We start from the raw sequence: 17,021 nt of genomic DNA, 5'->3' as shown, positions 1-17,021 counted from the left end.
TGGTCAGGTTCTCACTATCCCTGCATTCCCACTGGGAATTGGCATTCAGTGGTGAGCATGGTTAATGGGGTGGGAACTCTGCAGAATTCAACTTGACCTGCCAGGTGGGCTCACTGGTCCTTGTCCTATATTCAGATGGCCATGGCTTCAGCTCAAAGGAGACGGAAGGAAGGCAGGCTCCAAGCCTCAGACTCCAATAAAAAAAGTGTGGTCTTTGAAAGACATTTTTTCACTACATCAGGGAGGACAAGCTCCACCTAAACCCAGGACTGAATGAGAATGGCAAGACCTGACACTCACCTGTGCCATGTAAGTTACAAAGTGCTTTGCATACCCTGATATCATTGCTTTCCTCCTGAAGACCTTCCTCTACCAAAGCTGATGATCCAGAGCTTTGACCCAGGTACTGACAAGTGAAATCACTTAACAGCCTGGATTTGTGTCAGTCAGGATTTGAATCCAGATCTTCCTGACTGAAAGGTTGGTCACCTACCCATTATGCCATTCCAATCATCACAACAACCCTTCAAGATGCAGAGGGGAAGTATGATCCTTCCAATTTCACAGATGAGAAAATCGAGGTTTACAGTCAGTAAGTGATTTGTCCCATGTCACAGAGAATCTCAGAACCTCAAAGCTAGAAGATACTTCCAGGGTTATCGATCTAGCCCCACCTTTCCCTAAACAAGGAAGTGGCATGTGAGCTGAGCCTTGAATGGATCTAGGGATCCCAAGAGCTGGAAATGAGGAAGGAGCATGTTTTCAGCATGGGAGACTGCCAGGGCAAAGGCCTAGAGGCAAGAGATGGAGCCTTGTTGTGTACAAGGAAAATGGAATAGAACAGCTTGACTGGATGATAAATAGTATGAAAGGAGTGGGGTGGACAGATTGCAAAGGATTTTAAAGGTCAAACAGAGGACTTTATTTTTATTTAGAGGCAACAAGCAGGCCCTGATGCTTTGTGAACAGTACAGTGACATGGTCAGACCTGGCCTTTTTTAATACCAGTTTGGTAGCTGAGTGGTCGATGGATTAGAGCAGGAAGAGACCGGAGGCAGGGAGACCAATTAGGAGGGTATTACCTTAGTCTAGTGAAGAGGTGATGGGGCCTGAACTAGGGTGGTGGCTATGAGGGATGTGGAAAGATTAATGACTGCCTTGTACTGGAAAGGAGTGTCTCTCCTCAGACGTGAATCAACATCTCCTGTTATTGTTCCCAGAAGTGTGAATTTACATACAAAGGGGCCTACTGCATCATGTCAAGGTAGTGGGCTGGGGGAAAGGAGAGGAAAGGGCGAATTCCTGACCCTTTTAGGCAGTAATGGATTTATGGGGATTATAGGGATAGAGGAGAAGGTCAGAAAGAAGAAAAATTAGACTTCCATTTCCAAGGACTTTATCCTTATTTGAAAATCACAGACAGTTTGGTTGTACAAAGATAGAAGTTGATACTCTGATGCTGTTGATTCATGTGCCATTACTTTGCCTTTGCTCCAGCAATCAGTCTAAGGGTTTCATGGGTATCAGAGGGCATTTCAAAGGAGGCTGCCAGATCAGTGATGGGGGATGCTGCTCCCCCTAGTCTGGGCTTGTCTATAACCTTCCAGTTAGATTTTTTTCTCCTTTCTGCATTTGCTTTACAATAATGTATTGCTTCCTCAGACTGAGCTCTGATGGCTCCAGGATTGGCACTAAGGTGCCCTCTTCTCCATGTCCCAAGAAGATATTTGTGAAGATCCATGATCTTAAGGAGATTAAGGACCCCTTAAGAGCTTCTAGACACCAAATGCTTCAACCCATCTGTGATCCCATACTCCCTCCAAACATTTTTGCATTTTTATACAACTCCTGTTCATGTCCTCCTATAAATTCTGCATAGGGAGAGGTTGGAGGGCAGGGTCTTCCCAGAGTGCTGGTCTTTTTTGGGGTCTCAACATTACATAGTCAGTGATAGATCAGAGACATTTTGCTCATCTGTCATCTCTTGTTCTCACTACATTAAGGTCCTATGTTTTCTTCCTGTCAGACCTGTCTGATAATATCCTTTATACCACTTCTTACAGTTCTTCGTTGGCAATGTGATGCAGTCTGTTTGTACATGCCATGCATTTCGCCATTGCCCTTTCGGTGACTTGAAAGCATGAATCTTTGGAAATTATGGTATTACATAAAGTATGTGATTTGGAGCCATACAGCTTTATTGGAAGAATACTGATGTTAAAAAATTGGGGTTTTGTATGAAAATTAAGTTAGGGGTTGTTAAAAGTGCTTTATAATTCCCCAAAGGTAACCTAGTCCATTTTTTGCCTTTTATTCATAGCCATGCCATTCCATCAACTATCTGTAGTATTTGCAGATATGTACAGACAGATGAGTGCAATAAGTTGCCTAGACAACTTCATATAATAATCTAAACATATGCCATTTTTCATCCACTTGGTCGTTCCTCTGTAGATAGTTTGATAAAATGTCTCCGAAAAGGAAAACAATAGAATGCCAGGAGTTGCTGGGAACAGTCAGTCAATTTCAGGAAGGCAATCTGCACATTTTTAAAAGGGACTTTGATCCTAAACTTTTCATAAGCCAAGCTGTTAATAATTCATGACATTTCCCTGAAAATATATTATAAAAAGATCCCCAACTTAGCCTGTAAAACCTATGAAATTCATTTACTTATTCACTCAACAAGCATTTTTGGTTTTATGCAGGGCAATGAGGGTTAGGTGACTTGCCCAGGGTCACACAGCTAGTAATTGTCAAGTGTTTGAGGCCAGATTTGAACTCAGGTCCTCCTGAATCCAGGGCCCATGCTTTATCCACTGTGTCACCTACCTGCCCCCAACAAGCATTTATTAATACGCGCCAAGTATTGTGTTAAATTCTGAGGATACAAAGAAAAAAATTCCACCTTCATGGAACTTACATTCTATTGAAATACTAATATCAGGGCAGCTAGGTGGCACAGTGGATAGAGCACCGGCCCTGGAGTCAGGAGTACCTGAGTTCAAATCCGGCCTCAGACACTTAACACTTACTAGCTGTGTGACCCTGGGCAAGTCACTTAACCCTATTGCCTCACCAAAAAAAAAAAATACTAATATCCAGGAATATAGGAAGAAATGAGTTCAAATCTAGCCTTAGACATGTACTAGATCTGTGACCTTGGGCAATGCACTTAACCTCTGTCTCAGTTTCCTCTTCTACAAAATGAGAATAATAACAGTATCTATGTTTTAGAGTTATAAGGATCAAACGAGGTAATAATCGTGAGGTATTAAGCATAATGCTATATAAATGTTGGCCACCACCACCACTACAGTATCCCAAAGTACAAGGTTATCCTAACTGTTCTATATAAGCTGCTCAATGAATGAATTCATCAACAAACATCTAAGTGCCTACTCCATTGCTAGGCACTGCATGAGCCTCTAGGAACTCAAAGACAAAAGTTAAAGAGCTTACGGTCTACTGAAGGAGACAGTAGGTACGTGTCTTATTCTTTACAAAATATATGCAAATAAATACAGGGTATCGAGTAGGCAAGAGAAACACAAGCCAGGGGACCAGAAAAGGCACCATATATAACATGGCATTTGAGCTTAAAGAAAATTAGGGATTCCAAGAAGCCCAGAATTGTGAGGACCTCTGTGTGAAGAATATTTCCATGAAGATTTAAGAAGTACAAAGTTATAGTTTGAAGGAAGGGGCACATCTCCCCCAAGCCCTGCAGTGAAAGCTCACCCCTAGACTTGCCCTCATTCCATGGATTTTCCCACCATGCCCCAAGAAGGAAATCTTCTCCCCACTGCCTTTTCAGGCATGCATTGTCTTTCCTTATTAGAAAGAGAGCTCCTTGAGGGCAAGCACTGTCTTTTGTCTCTCTCTGTAGCCCCAGAGCTTAGCCCAGTGCCTAGCACATAGTAGGGTCTTAATAAATGCTTGTTGACTTGAGAGATTCCTCTACCTGATCCTTTTTCCTCCACCACCTTATTACTCCCACTCAAATCTCTCTCTTCTCTGGCTCAGTGTGGAGGAGATTCTGGCCTCTCTTTCTCCTGTTCTTGAACTAAGCAAACACAACCCCACTTGAATTTTATGAGGTTTTTTTTTTTTAACTTATTGAGAATGGGAAATGGAGCACTGAAAGACCCCTTTCTATCTGTCCCTCTTCTTTGCCCTCTCCCAGAGAGAAAGCTGCTCATTGCTGCCACTAGCTTATGCAATCTTTGGACACTTATGCTAACTGGAGAGAGATGCCTCTTTCCTGGCTTTGGACCAAGCTGGATATTTTAGTACCAGACATGAGGAGAGGTGTATGAGGAAGAAGGGGAGGGGGCAGATTGGTGGCTTAGTAGATGGGAGGAAGCGATTTTAGGAGCCCTGTTATACAAGACCAGTGCTAAAGCCAGGGCAGGAGCGGTGGTGGAGAGGGGAGGAAGAGGAGCAGCCTGGGAGAGAAAGCTGGGGATGGTACATTCTCCTTCTCCCCACTGTCAGCCCTCCTCATGAAGAGCCCACCTGGGTCTGACCCTTCGAGTAGGAATCTTGGAGCAGGTAGAGATAGAAGAGGAAAGCTCTCAGGAAACACTGGCTTTGGGGAGGGGAGTTAGAGAAGCAGGGGTCATAGCAAGTAGGAACAAAGGGGAAAGAAGGAAAATTCCTGATAGTCTCAGATGCCTGGGCAGGGCAGTTGTTTCACAAACAATGCTAGAATTGAAGAAGCCCTGGCTCTGAAGACAAAGGACCAGGCTTTCAATCCTGCCTCTGAATCTTTACTGCTCATGCTGCCATGCCAGTTAACATTTCTGGGCCTCAGTTTCCTCACCTGTAAAATGAGGGAGTTGGACTAGCTGGCCCCTGACCCTTTCAGCTCTAAGCTGTGACCCATGAGCCATGCTTGGTCTCAAGGGATGGACACACATCAATTCCCAGGGAATGAGAGGGATGCCTGCCAGGCTGCAGACAATATACCTGTCTCTATGCACTTTTTCCATTCCAGTTATCATTCCAGGATTCTCTTGGAAAGAACACTGCAGGTCAGGACAACCCAAGGCAATTTGTTCTGTAGAAAGCACAAAGGAGGAACTTGGGAGGACAGGCACCCTTGGTTACTCAGCAGTGGCCGCACCTTCAGCATGGCTTTATCTACACAGGTGGGAGGGCCCTGTCAATTGAGCTCCTATAGTGGGCACAGAGAGGGAGGGCAGTAGCACTCCAGGCTCATGGCTCAGCCCTCAATGTGGTCTCATCCAGCACAGAGGGTGGGGAGCTTCTAGCTGTCATTCAGACATCTGGGGCTCAGACCCCTAAATGGGGAGGGCTGATGAAGGAGCAGTGGCAAAGTACTCTCAAGTTAGGGCCACTTAATGACCTGTTCCCATCCCACTAATTCACTCCTACCCCTCTAAGAAAGCAAAAGTGGATTCACAAGTGGCTAGAAAATTTTTTTTTACATTTTAAAATGACTGGATTGTTTTGAAAAATGTAGAAACCATTCTTAGCTTGTGGGCAGTACAAAAGCAGAGGGGCAGTCAGATTTGGCCTGGGGACCATACTTTGCCAAGCCCTGTTCTAAGTGGTCAAGATCTTGGTGGGTCCTGACTCTGAAATCCAATCTACTCCTTGCAGACTTGTGTCATCTGAAACTCTGGCTGGCATTCCATCTCTGCCTTTCAGATGACTGAGAAAAATGTTAACTGCCCTAAGGGCCAGGACAGGTGCCTGGATCTCTCTCCTAGAGACCTCCCTCCCAACTGATCTGCAGCTTCTGCTCCTTAGCCCGAATCCCAGAATTTCAGAACTGGAAGGGACCTTGGCAGCCACCGAGTCCAATCCATACCCTAAAACCCTCCGCATTACGGCACTTCCGGCAAGCGGTCATCTAGCTTTTGAGTGACTGTCTCAAGGGAACCCCCCTGCCTTTCTGGGGCAGCCCATCCCCCATGGGTATAGCTCTAGTTGTTAGGAAATGTCTAGATTTGCCTTCACCTCTGTCCATGGTTCTGAGTTCTGCCCAAAGCCACCTAACTCTACTGGCATTTAGCCCATCTCTCTCTTTGTCCGTATGGATGCCAGGAGAAGTTATGAAATGTTTATTACCACAGAGTAAACTAAAGAGTATCCAGGGAAGGGAAACCTCTGCTCCAGGGCCTTGAGTCTATCCCACCACACAGACTGGCTGAAGGAATTTGGGGCATTAGTCTGGAGAAGAAAAGACTCAGGGTTCGGCATTTGAAGAGTTCTCCCTTCAGTTTCCATCTCCCTTTTGTGTGCTGCCTTCCCTTATTAGAATGTAAGCTCCCTATGGACAGGGGTTGTCTTTCTTATTGCTTGTAGTGCCTGGCCCATAGAAAGCACTTAAGAAATGTCTGTAGCCTGCCTTGCCTGCTCATCTGCCAGGGATCTCCCACCCCAGCCCCTCACATAGGCAAGTTGGTTTTGGTTTCTTGCAACAAATTGGGATGATCAGAATCTAGTCACCTATTGATGTCTCTAAAACATTATTGCAACATGAAAGTTTTGTCTTCTTCCTGTTGTAAATAGTTTGTGTTTTGGTACAAAGTTCCCTTCCCAAAGATGGTAGCATCCCAGGGCTGGCAATGTGTCCCTACTCTGACCTCAGTCCTGTGAGCCCACCAAGATCATCTGATGTCTTGGAGCACATGTACGAGTGAGTGCCAACACGTCCCAGACCCTGCCCCTGGGATACTCATCCATTCTTTCAACATGGACAGCTGAGCACTAAGCCCACATTCCCAATCCTGAAATAAGATCTCCCTCCACCTCCCCCCACCTCTGCCTCCCCCCACCAACCCCCTCAATGGCATTTTAACTCGGTTTCTTTTTCAAAGGGTGCTGAATTCTTACTTTGAGCTGCCGCCGTACCCTGGCCAAGAAGAACTTCCAACAATTTTCTCTTGTTTCTAAGATGCCCAGGCCACGGACCTCATTATGAACTCCAGAAATTATCTTGTCCACATCCTCATCACTGAAGAGATCTGGGATTTCTCCTGGTCCCAAGAGAGTAACAAGAATCACCAAGGGGCATGCCAAGTTTAGTAACAGAATAACGTGAGCAAGTCATAGGGATCACAGGATCACAGGTTAGAGATGGAAAAGACCCAGAGGCCATGGTGGCCAATCTCCCATTTTTTTAAAAATGAGGAAACTGAGGCCCATGCAGGTAGCAAGAAGCAGAGACAGGATTCTCTGCCCCAAATCTAACACTTCCCATTGTACCATGAATCCAACTTCCTGTCTTCTATAGCTTAGATTCTAGGAGTGTTCAGGGAGATACTAGGGAATTAAAAATGCCATTTGACCTTATAAAGCATGCGGAGCCTTGATGGAGAGGGTATCCCTGCATCTCATGTTGGACTTGCTCATTTGGAACAACACTGACCCCACTAAGGTTCGGCCTCTCAAAGCAGCCTGAAAAAGCTACACACCCCAGATTGGCTGGGTCTGTAGGGTTCTCCCCAAGGATTGCCCCCAGGGAACAGAGCAAAGACAAATGATCTCTCCTTAAAGTTCACCGGCACCACAGATCATTTGTCATCAGGGAAGATCTTTCTGGGGACGTGTTGCTTTAATCACCTGATGCCAACAAGTCATTAATCAGCACGAGGAAGCGTTCGTCCAGAACCTGGGCATCTGTCAGCAGAAACACTACGGGCATGTTCTTGGCTCCCGTCTTGATGTACAAATTGGCGAGATCTACCTGTAAGGAAAGGAGACCATCAGTCATATTGGCTAAAAACTGGGGCTGACATTGGGGGCAAGCACGACCAACACAACGATGATAATGATACCCTGGGCAACTCATTAACCTCTCTGGACCTCAGTTTGCTTATCTGTAAAAGACAATACATGACAATAAAAACAAAAGCACTTACCTCACAGAGGAGTTATGAGGCTCAAATGAGATCATATTCATAAGGCATTTTGCAAACTTTAAAAGGTTTGTTATTTTTTTTTTAAATCCTCCTCCTCACCCACTTCTTTTTATGTACATAAGCTTCCATTAACAGGAAGCAGTAACATAGGCAGTAGCTAACTTGCTGAGCTTAGGAGCCAGGGAAGATCTGAGTTCAGATCTTGCCTCAGGTATTACTAGCTGTGATCCTGTGCATGCCACCTAACTTCTGTCTGCCTTAGTTTTCCCTTCTGTAAAATGGAGATGATAATAAAACCTAGCTTGCAGGATAGCTGTGAGAATCAAATAAGATCTTGCTAACCTTAAAACACCATACTGATGTTAATTATTATTATTATCTTGATCCACTTTTCTACACACATGTTTTTCTCAAGCTAAAGCAGCAAAGTGTGTAGTAACTGGGGTGTTGGGCATCGATGCAGGAAGAGCTATGTTCGAATCCTCCTTCTAACCCTGGGTAAGTCACAACCATTCTCAGGGCTGATCAGTTGTCCCAGAGACCCTCGGGTACCATGTGCAGACGTGCTTTCCTTTTCTAATAGTCCTTGAAAAATGCACACTGCTCTAGTCACTGAAATACATCAGAATTCTTCCTCAAGAGGAAACACAAATAGAAACTACTGTGGTTTTCATGAATTTGCTCATAGGCCTGGGCCTGATACTTTTCTACTGGACCACATTTTTATAAAGTTCAAATAATAAGGGATTTCATGGAAGCAAAGACATAGGAAAAAAATTAAGTCAAGTAAATGGAACAAGGGTTTACCTTGGTTCAAGATAACAGAAAAAGAAGCCAAATGAAAACTATAACCACTTCTCTCTCCAGTTGCCTAATATTAGTAATAATGATTATGGCAACAACAATAATGATAATAATAATAATATTGTTAGTGAGAATAACGAAATTAATGGATAAGGCCTGGACCTGTGATTACAGTGGTGATGTAGGAATTCCCACCATCAATGCAAGTTGGCCCCTTCTCTGTACCATATAGTATTTTTTTTGCAGGGCAATGAGGTTAACCCTTTTTTAACTGTGAGATTTAAAATTGGATATTAGATCATAAATCTCCCCTCTTTAACCTTTCCCTTAATTTATTTCCCAGACTAGTAAATGGAAGAAGCTTCTGGTTTTCTAGTTAGAGCTTTTATTGTATGGTAGTCACAAGGTGATGTTGATTAGAAGGATAGGAAAGTAGAAATACAATACAAATCATCTTAAGTCTAAGCTTAGTCTATATTCCGTTTAAAACTCACCAAAAGCCCAAGGCCACCTTTGGGGAGAGAGAGAGACCGTGTCAAGCGTGTGCTGCTGCTAACCGCGAGCCGGGCCGAGTCGAACTCCCGTCAGCATCAGTCTGTGCAGCCCAGTCAGGAGACCAGCAGAGCAGGAAAAAAAGTGACTTGCCCAGGGTCACACAGCTAGTAAGTGTCAAGTGTCTGAGGCTGGATTTGAACTCAGGGCCAGTACATTATCCACTGCACCACCTAGCTTGCCCCCTGTACCATACAGTCTTAGAGAATTGCCTAGAGTACTAAGAGGTTAAGTGACTGTTTCAAGGTTACAAGCCAGTTCCTGTCAGAGATAGGCCTTGAATCCATGTCTTCCTGACTCTCTATTCACAGATAACACCATCAAGGAACAATAAAAAAGGCCCAAACAAGTTGCACAGACTTAAAGGTCAACAAAGGGCTTTACATTTGTAATCTTATTTGAGCCTGATAATTATCTTGTGAGTTTGAGACTACAAGCTGCTGTTATCCCCGTTTTAGAGGTGAAGAAACTGAGGCTCAGAAGTCAAGCCCCTTGACTGTGATCATGCAGTTATTTAGGGGCTGAACCTCAATATGAACCAAAGTCTTCCCAACTCTGATCTAATGCTCAACCTTGAGAGAATCAACCTCAAGAGGAGTGAGCACAAACTTTGAGCTAAATTGAATTGAGTGTAGGGTCTTCGGACAGAAGAACAAGAGGACTCGGCACTTACCTTGAGGTCCTGGAGCCCATAGTCTTTCCTCAGCGTAACCTGGAACACCTCAAAGGAGCAGATGTAGGCTGCGAGCCGAGACAAGCTCTGTTTGCCGCTGCCTCCCACCCCAATCAGAAGAGAGGAACCTTGGCTGGTGTGCAGGATTCTGCTGATACGGCACCTGGGCATGGAAAAAGGCCTCAACATCAGCTCCAGTCCTGATCAATCAATCAATCAATCAATCAATCAATCAATCAATCAATCAATCAATTTGTATCCAGTGCCTCCTATATGCCAGGCTGGGCTACAAAAAAAGAACACAGGGAAGCTGGCTGTGCAAGAATTTAAATGTCTAAATATTTCTTTTTCAATATTTTAATATTTCAATATTTTAGCTTCAGAAAGATGGCATGATTTCAGTGGCTAGAGTGAGGGTAAGTCAGGAGACCTGGGCTTGAATTTGACCTCCAAAGCTTATAAGAAAGCTTATTAGGCCACTAGGGGGCACCGGACTACATAGATCGCTGGGCTTGGAGTCAGGAAGACTGGAGTTCAAATCCCGTGTGACCTTGGGCATCTCTATCTGCCTCAGTTTCCTCAACTGTAGAATGGGACGAATGGTAACATCTATCTTTCAAGGTTGTTGTGAGAATCAGATGGGAGAACATTCATACAGCGCTGAAAGAGCCATCAGCTAGCTACCTGATCCCAGGAATTGCTTCTCTTTTTATTTTCTTTCATTAAACTGACCTTTTGATTAAAGGTCATTTAATTCATCTATTTTTTCATCAGGGTCTAGAGATAAGCCTGAGTTCTTGAAGGTCACACAAGCCTGGGCAGCTCCTGCCAAGCTGTGAGGGCTCCAGGTGTGGGTCCAGTGATGGCCCGTATTGTCTGAGGACCAGCCTGGAGATTCACAGTATGAGGAAGGCCACAGACACGGTGAATCTCAAAGACCATCCAGGGACTGAGTTAGAGAAGGGTTGCAATCTGTGTGAGCGGAGGGAGTATTCACACAGAGAGATCAGGCATCTCCTAAAAAGCCTAAGTTTCAACGTGTCAAGGACCTGTGATGAGCTGCTATAGGAATCTCAGGTGTGGAAACTTGCTCCACTCACAATTGCTACAACCTGTTTATGTCTCAGAGGGTTGTCTGGGACTCAGGGAGTGAAGTGACTTGTCCATGGGCAAAAAGCTTGAAAGGGTCAGAGGTGGTATTTGCATCCAGATCTAACCAATGACAAGCCCAGCCCTGCCCACTAGACCATGCTATGGGGCCAACAACAAGACTGAAATTTACATAAGGCTTTAAGGTTTACAAATTGCTTCACATCCATTATCATATTTGATCCCAGCAACACTTGAAAGTAGATTTATTTTTTGTCCCTATTTAACAGATGAGGAAATGGAGGCAGAGACAGGTGCTATGACTTGATCAGATTAGTGAATGTAGGAGGCAGTATTTGAACTCAGCTCTTTCTAACTCCAAGTACCAGGCTATGCCCACTCTGTCACATAGCTGCCTGTACATAGTTCAGATTAGCAGGATCTAGATCTTTTAACATGAGCTCAAAGTTAGAACAGGACTAGAAATTATATTGATTCAATTAATTAATCAGTCAATTTACCAAGAAGCCCAGTCAAAAGCAAACAAAAAATGGGGCTAATTTCTATTCCTATTTACAGGCCCCCAGCTAAGTGAGGGACTCTAGGAGATGGCTAATGAGGAAAGCATCTTTTGCCTTATGACAACAACCACTCGAGATGTGACAGTCCAGGGAACTTGACGTGACTAAGTTTTCCAAAGCGTCATCCCGTGGAAAAATAGAGAATCATGGAATCACGGGACCTTCAGTGATGATCTAGTCAAACCCTTTCTTGAAAAAGAATACCTTTGACCTGGCCCTCAACCCCTGCTGATGGGCAAGCCACCATCTCAGCTCACCTGTTGACAGCTGCAACCCTACTGGTCAAGCAGGCCAATTATACTTAATCTTTTTTTTTTTTTTTTTTTTTGGTGAGGCAATTGGAGTTAAGTGACTTGCCCAGGGTCACACAGCTAGTAAGTGTTAAGTGTCTGAGACTGGATTTGAACTCAGGTGCTCCTGACTCCAGGGCCGGTGCTCTATCCACTGTGCCACCTAGCTGCCCCAGGCAGGCCAATTATAAGCAAGTTTTCCCTGACAGTGTAGAAAAATGTCCCTTACAAGTCCACCCACTGCTCCTGATTCTCTTCTTTGTGGTTGAACAGAACAAAATCAACACCTTCTTCTACAACAGCCCTTCAAATGCTTAAATGAAGTCTCTGTTTCCCCTTACACTTTCTCTTCTGAAGCCTAAACACCTTGGGTCCTTCAGCCAGCAATATGACATGGGCTGCTCTTCCTTAAGTTCCTTCTTATTTCAATGGAGATGCCACCTTGCATCAACTTACACATGTTGCATGGCATCTTCAAAAAAGACCAGCGGCATGGCCACATTCATCTCATTGTAGGAGTCCAAGGTCTCTGTTAGCACTGCTTTCAGTGCTTCCCAATCCTTTACTGGCATGTAACAAGGGTCTCCCACGCCATTGGCAAAGTGGCAATAGATGAGGGGCTGCTGCCACAGAATGGACTCTTCCACACCCTGCAGGATGGGGGGAAAAATCAGTGCCATTAGATACCCACTCACTTGGTGCCAAGTCCAGCCTCAGAAGGACAGCTCCCTCCTAGCCTTGGCTATTCTGCTGTGCCATTACTGCTGGTAGTGGGGATGGCCCAATATCATTGACACACTTACCTCGAAATATCTTCGAGCAGTATCGAGCAGCTTCTTCTGAAACAAATCCCAGTCATTTTTGTCTATCAGCTTATCTCCATAAACTCGGGATGATTCATGAAGCCAAAGGCGTATGAGATCCACGGGTCCCTTTAAGCACTCAGGAGTGGCAAGTAATATTCCCTACAAGGAAAAAAAAAGGTGGAAAAACAAGGCCAGACCAGAGTTTGCTATTTTAGTCATTAACATTTTCTTTTGTTTGGCAAGTTTAAAGGAAAGTTAAATTGAGAGAAAAATACAATATAAAATTCTACACAGTTTAATGCTTTCTCTCTCTATGTATGTGTGTGTATGTATGTATATATACACACATATATGTTCATTAAATACTTTCCAATTATATGTAAAATATTTTAATATTTATTAAAAAATATTAAAAAATCTTTTGATTCCAAATTCTCTCCCTACCTCCTGCTCCTTCCCCTTTGGAAGGGAAGCAATATATTTATTATACATGCAAAGTCATGCAAAACACATTTCTATATTAGCCATGTTGTGAAAGAAAACACACACATACACAAACAAGAAAAATAAAGTAAAAAATGTCAGCTTTAATATGCATTCAGAGTTCACCAGCTCTCTCTCTGAAGGTAGAAAACATTTGCACTGTGGGTCCTTTGGAATTGTCTTGGGTCACTGTCTTAATTAGGTTGACTAAGTCTTTCACAGTTGTTCATCATCATGAAATTGCTATTACTGTGTGCAATATCCTCCTGGTTCTGCTCACTTCATTTTGCAAAAGTTCATATAAGACTTCAGAGGTTTTTCTTAAACCAGACTGCTCATCATTTCTTACAGCACAATAGTATTTCATCACAATCATATATCACAATTTGTTTAGTCATTCCCCAATTGATGAGCATCCCCTTAAAGTCCAATTCTTTGCCTCCTCAAAAAGAGCTGCTAAAATATTTTTGTACATATAGATCCTTTGCCCTCTTCTTTGATCTCTTTGGGATACAGACCTAGGAGTGGTATTTTTGAGTCAGAGTATGCACAGTTTTGTAGTCTTTTGGGAAAAGTTCCAACTTTTTCTCAAGAATGGTTGGACTACTTCACGACCTTACCAATAGTGCATTAGTGTCCCAATTTTTCCAAATCCCCTCCAACCCTTGTCATTTTTCTTTTTTATAGTATTAGCTGATATAATAGATATAAGTTGGTATCTGAGTGGTTTTAATTTCCATTTCTCTAATCAATAGTGACTTAGAGCATTTTTTCATGTGACTAGTGACTACCCATGAGCAATTAATATTTCTCCAATTCTTTAGAGCTGACTTTATTTTTGTAAAAAGTATTTTGTAACTGTGTTCATATAATCCAGGTTTGTCTTGGTAGGTAGCCTCCAAAGTATTTTATATCATCTGGAATTATTTGAAATGCGATTTCACTGTCTCTGCTGGCTTTTATTGGTAGTATATGAAAGGCTGATGACTTATGTGTGTTTATTTCATATCCTGAAACTTTGCTGAAGTTGTTACTTGGTTCAACTATGCCATCCTATCATCTGCAAAAAGTGATAGTTTTGTTTCCTTGTTGCCTATGTCTATTCCTTTAGGTTAATCTGGTTGGGCTACACTCGGGATGTTTGCTGGGAGCCAGCCAGCCAGTCATGATCATGACTCTTCTGTTTTGATCAATCCCTTTCAGTGGCCAACATCCACACAATCCACCTGCCAGGGTTCTCTTCTGGGTCCTCCCATTCCCTAAACCACAGGACAAGGGATTTTGAAGCCAGAGGATCTCTTTTTTTTTTGTGGGGCAGTGGGGGTTAAGTGACTTGCCCAGGGTCACACAGCTAGTAAGTGTCAAGTGTCTGAGGCTGGATTTGAACTCAGGTCCTCCTGACTCCAGGGCCGGTGCTTTATTCAGTGCACCACCTAGCTGCCCCCCAGAAGATCTCTTGAAAAGCATCTACATGAAACCTCCCCCCCATCACCCAAAGGTCTTCCCTTCCTCCCAAACTGCTTTGTATTTATTCCCTTTATGTTTATTCATTATATACTTATGCATCTACCTGTGTCTCTACTGTTAAGATGGTAAACTCCTTCAAAGTAATGGGTATTTCATTCTTTTTATTTGTATCCCTTACATCTAGCACAGTGTCTGGTATATTATAGGTGTTTAATAAATGTTTGATGATTGATTGATTGCTCTAAGTCACTGAGAGACCAAAATCTAGTGTCGATGGAAAGAATGTCCATGCCAACAAAATCACAGTTTCTGGGAATGTGGAAGTATCAGTACCAACAAATCAATTTCATGGGAAGGTAAACTAAGGCAATATTTGTTTCCCAGGTGTTCATGGCAATGCAGTGGCCAACAGAGAAACTAAATGTAGAGTCTAAGCTCCAATATTTGTTGTGTTTTGGTCTCTGAAATGATCCATTTTAAGGTTTAATGAAATTTAAATGCTAAGTGATCTGTCTCTGTAGGGAGGTAATTTGCTTTTTTTCAGCTCCATGATTCTGTAATTTTCTCTTTCTGGTATCTCCTTATTAAAATCTACACATGGTAAATATCATTTGTTGAGCCGATGAGAACAGAAAATGCCATCAAACCAACCTATTTGAGCAAGTATCAGAAGCAACAATTCTTCTTTGAGTTGGTCATACAGTTGGCACTTAATAAATGTTTGTTGCTGTCACTTTCATAATGACAGGTTCTTGTTTTCAACCACATACGAAGAAATTGTGCTGCTCTACGAATCCCTGAAAGTCAGAGGGTCCTGTTTCTCCCATTAACTCTGCTGGGTGACACACTTGCCTCCCACAGTTGTTGTGAGGATCAAAGGAGCTAGCATGTGGAAAACACTTTGCCAACCCCAAGTGCCCTGTGGTTGCCAGATATCAGTATTCTCATTTGATCACCATTTTAGAGATGAGGAAGTAGTCTGGGAAGCTCAGTGGTTTGTCCTTGGTCATAAGAGCTGATAAAATGTCTGAGGCAGGATTTGAACCCAAGCCTTCTTGAAATGAGTCCCATGCTCTCTGCATCCCCAACAACTAGCCTGATGCTTTGCACTTTGTAGGTACTTAAAACTGCTCATTGAATTGAACTGAACACAGATGCAACTTCAAAGCAACTGAGGCAGCTGGGTGGTGCAGGGTATAGGGCACCAGAATAGAGTCCAATCCAACTTTGGACACAGACTAGCTGTGTGACTTTGGCCTAGTCACTTAACCCCTGTCTGCCTCAGTTGCCATATATGTGAATTGGGGATAAATTTCCCAGGATGATTGTGCGGATCAAATGAGATATACTTTGTAAAGCACTCAGTGAAATGCTCAGCACATAGTAAGTGCTTTATAAATTGTTGGTGCATGGCATTTGGGAGATGTTGTGGATAAAACCAAGGTCGTATTCCAGTGTATGAAATTCCAAAAAGATGACTCTCCCACTATGGGGCCAAGGCAACACACAGCCCACTTTGGGACTAGCGTCAAGGCCCTATTAACTAATGGGACCCTGATTGCTGCTTGCCTAAGAGAGCCCAGGACGCTCCCAAGTCCCAGCGAGGAATCAGGGGAAGATTTCAGGGGCAGCCTGGTGGTCATGAAGATTACTGAAAAAATGAAAGCTAAGGATTTTCTAAAAGTTATTCTAAACCGTCCCAATGTAAGGATTGGTTGTTGCTGTTCTCACATCCCCACTTTTCCCAGGTACCTGGAAGACGTTGGAAAGGTCTCTCAGATTGAAGGTGTAGTGGAACTTCATGGCAGTCGGGAGAAAGTTGAGAATCATGGTCTGATGCAGGCCAATGGCTGCCTGGACCAGCGCCAGGCTGCTACAGAGGAGGAAGGGAGCACTGAAGGCACGATGCTGGAAATGCCAGCTGAGTATCTGGCCATAGATGGTGGTAAGTGAGTCCAGAGATGGAAAGTTGTAAGCAAACACTGAAAAATGTCTCTGGAAAGGAACACAGAGCCATAGTGCACAGAGTTACAGAGGGCAGAGGGAAGGCCTGTGGGCCTGGCCTAAAATTACGATGTCTGTTCTCTATAGTATCACATCAACGATCATCAATGATGAAGATGGAAATGAAGATAATGACAGGCGGGATGGTGTGGTAGCCCTGCCCTACTGGTAGAGTTGAGAAGACCTGTGTTCAAGTCTCGCCTACCAGACATATCAGCCATGTGACCTCTAGAGCTCACAGTGCCCTGATCAACTTGTCAGGATTATAAATTGCATGGACAGTGGAGATCTGCACTGGTAAAGGGAGTTCCCTCACCTGGAAATTCCTTATATAAATGGAAAGTCCTTTATTCATATGAAGCACATACATCCACATG

At 43.6% G+C, this 17,021-nt stretch overlaps 1 protein-coding gene across 1 annotated transcript in view; it reads right to left on the bottom strand.

Moving 5' to 3' along the window:
* The window catches only part of DNAH11 (dynein axonemal heavy chain 11), a 292,856-nt gene that overhangs the window by 106,672 nt on the left and 169,163 nt on the right, over positions 1-17,021 (bottom strand). Inside the window, exons 49-54 of the mRNA XM_043967174.1 lie at positions 16,393-16,635; positions 12,682-12,849; positions 12,341-12,534; positions 9,925-10,087; positions 7,597-7,720; positions 6,868-7,010 (exon numbers count right to left, since the gene is read on the bottom strand). Coding sequence (XP_043823109.1) covers positions 6,868-7,010; positions 7,597-7,720; positions 9,925-10,087; positions 12,341-12,534; positions 12,682-12,849; positions 16,393-16,635 — 1,035 coding nt within the window. The remainder of the gene's footprint in view (positions 1-6,867; positions 7,011-7,596; positions 7,721-9,924; positions 10,088-12,340; positions 12,535-12,681; positions 12,850-16,392; positions 16,636-17,021) is intronic.

The sequence above is a fragment of the Dromiciops gliroides genome, chromosome 5 (genome assembly GCF_019393635.1).
Source record: "Dromiciops gliroides isolate mDroGli1 chromosome 5, mDroGli1.pri, whole genome shotgun sequence".
Classification (NCBI taxonomy): Eukaryota; Metazoa; Chordata; class Mammalia; order Microbiotheria; family Microbiotheriidae; genus Dromiciops; species Dromiciops gliroides.
Note: the sequence above shows the minus strand (reverse complement) of the source record. Positions and strands in the feature narration are given on the sequence as shown.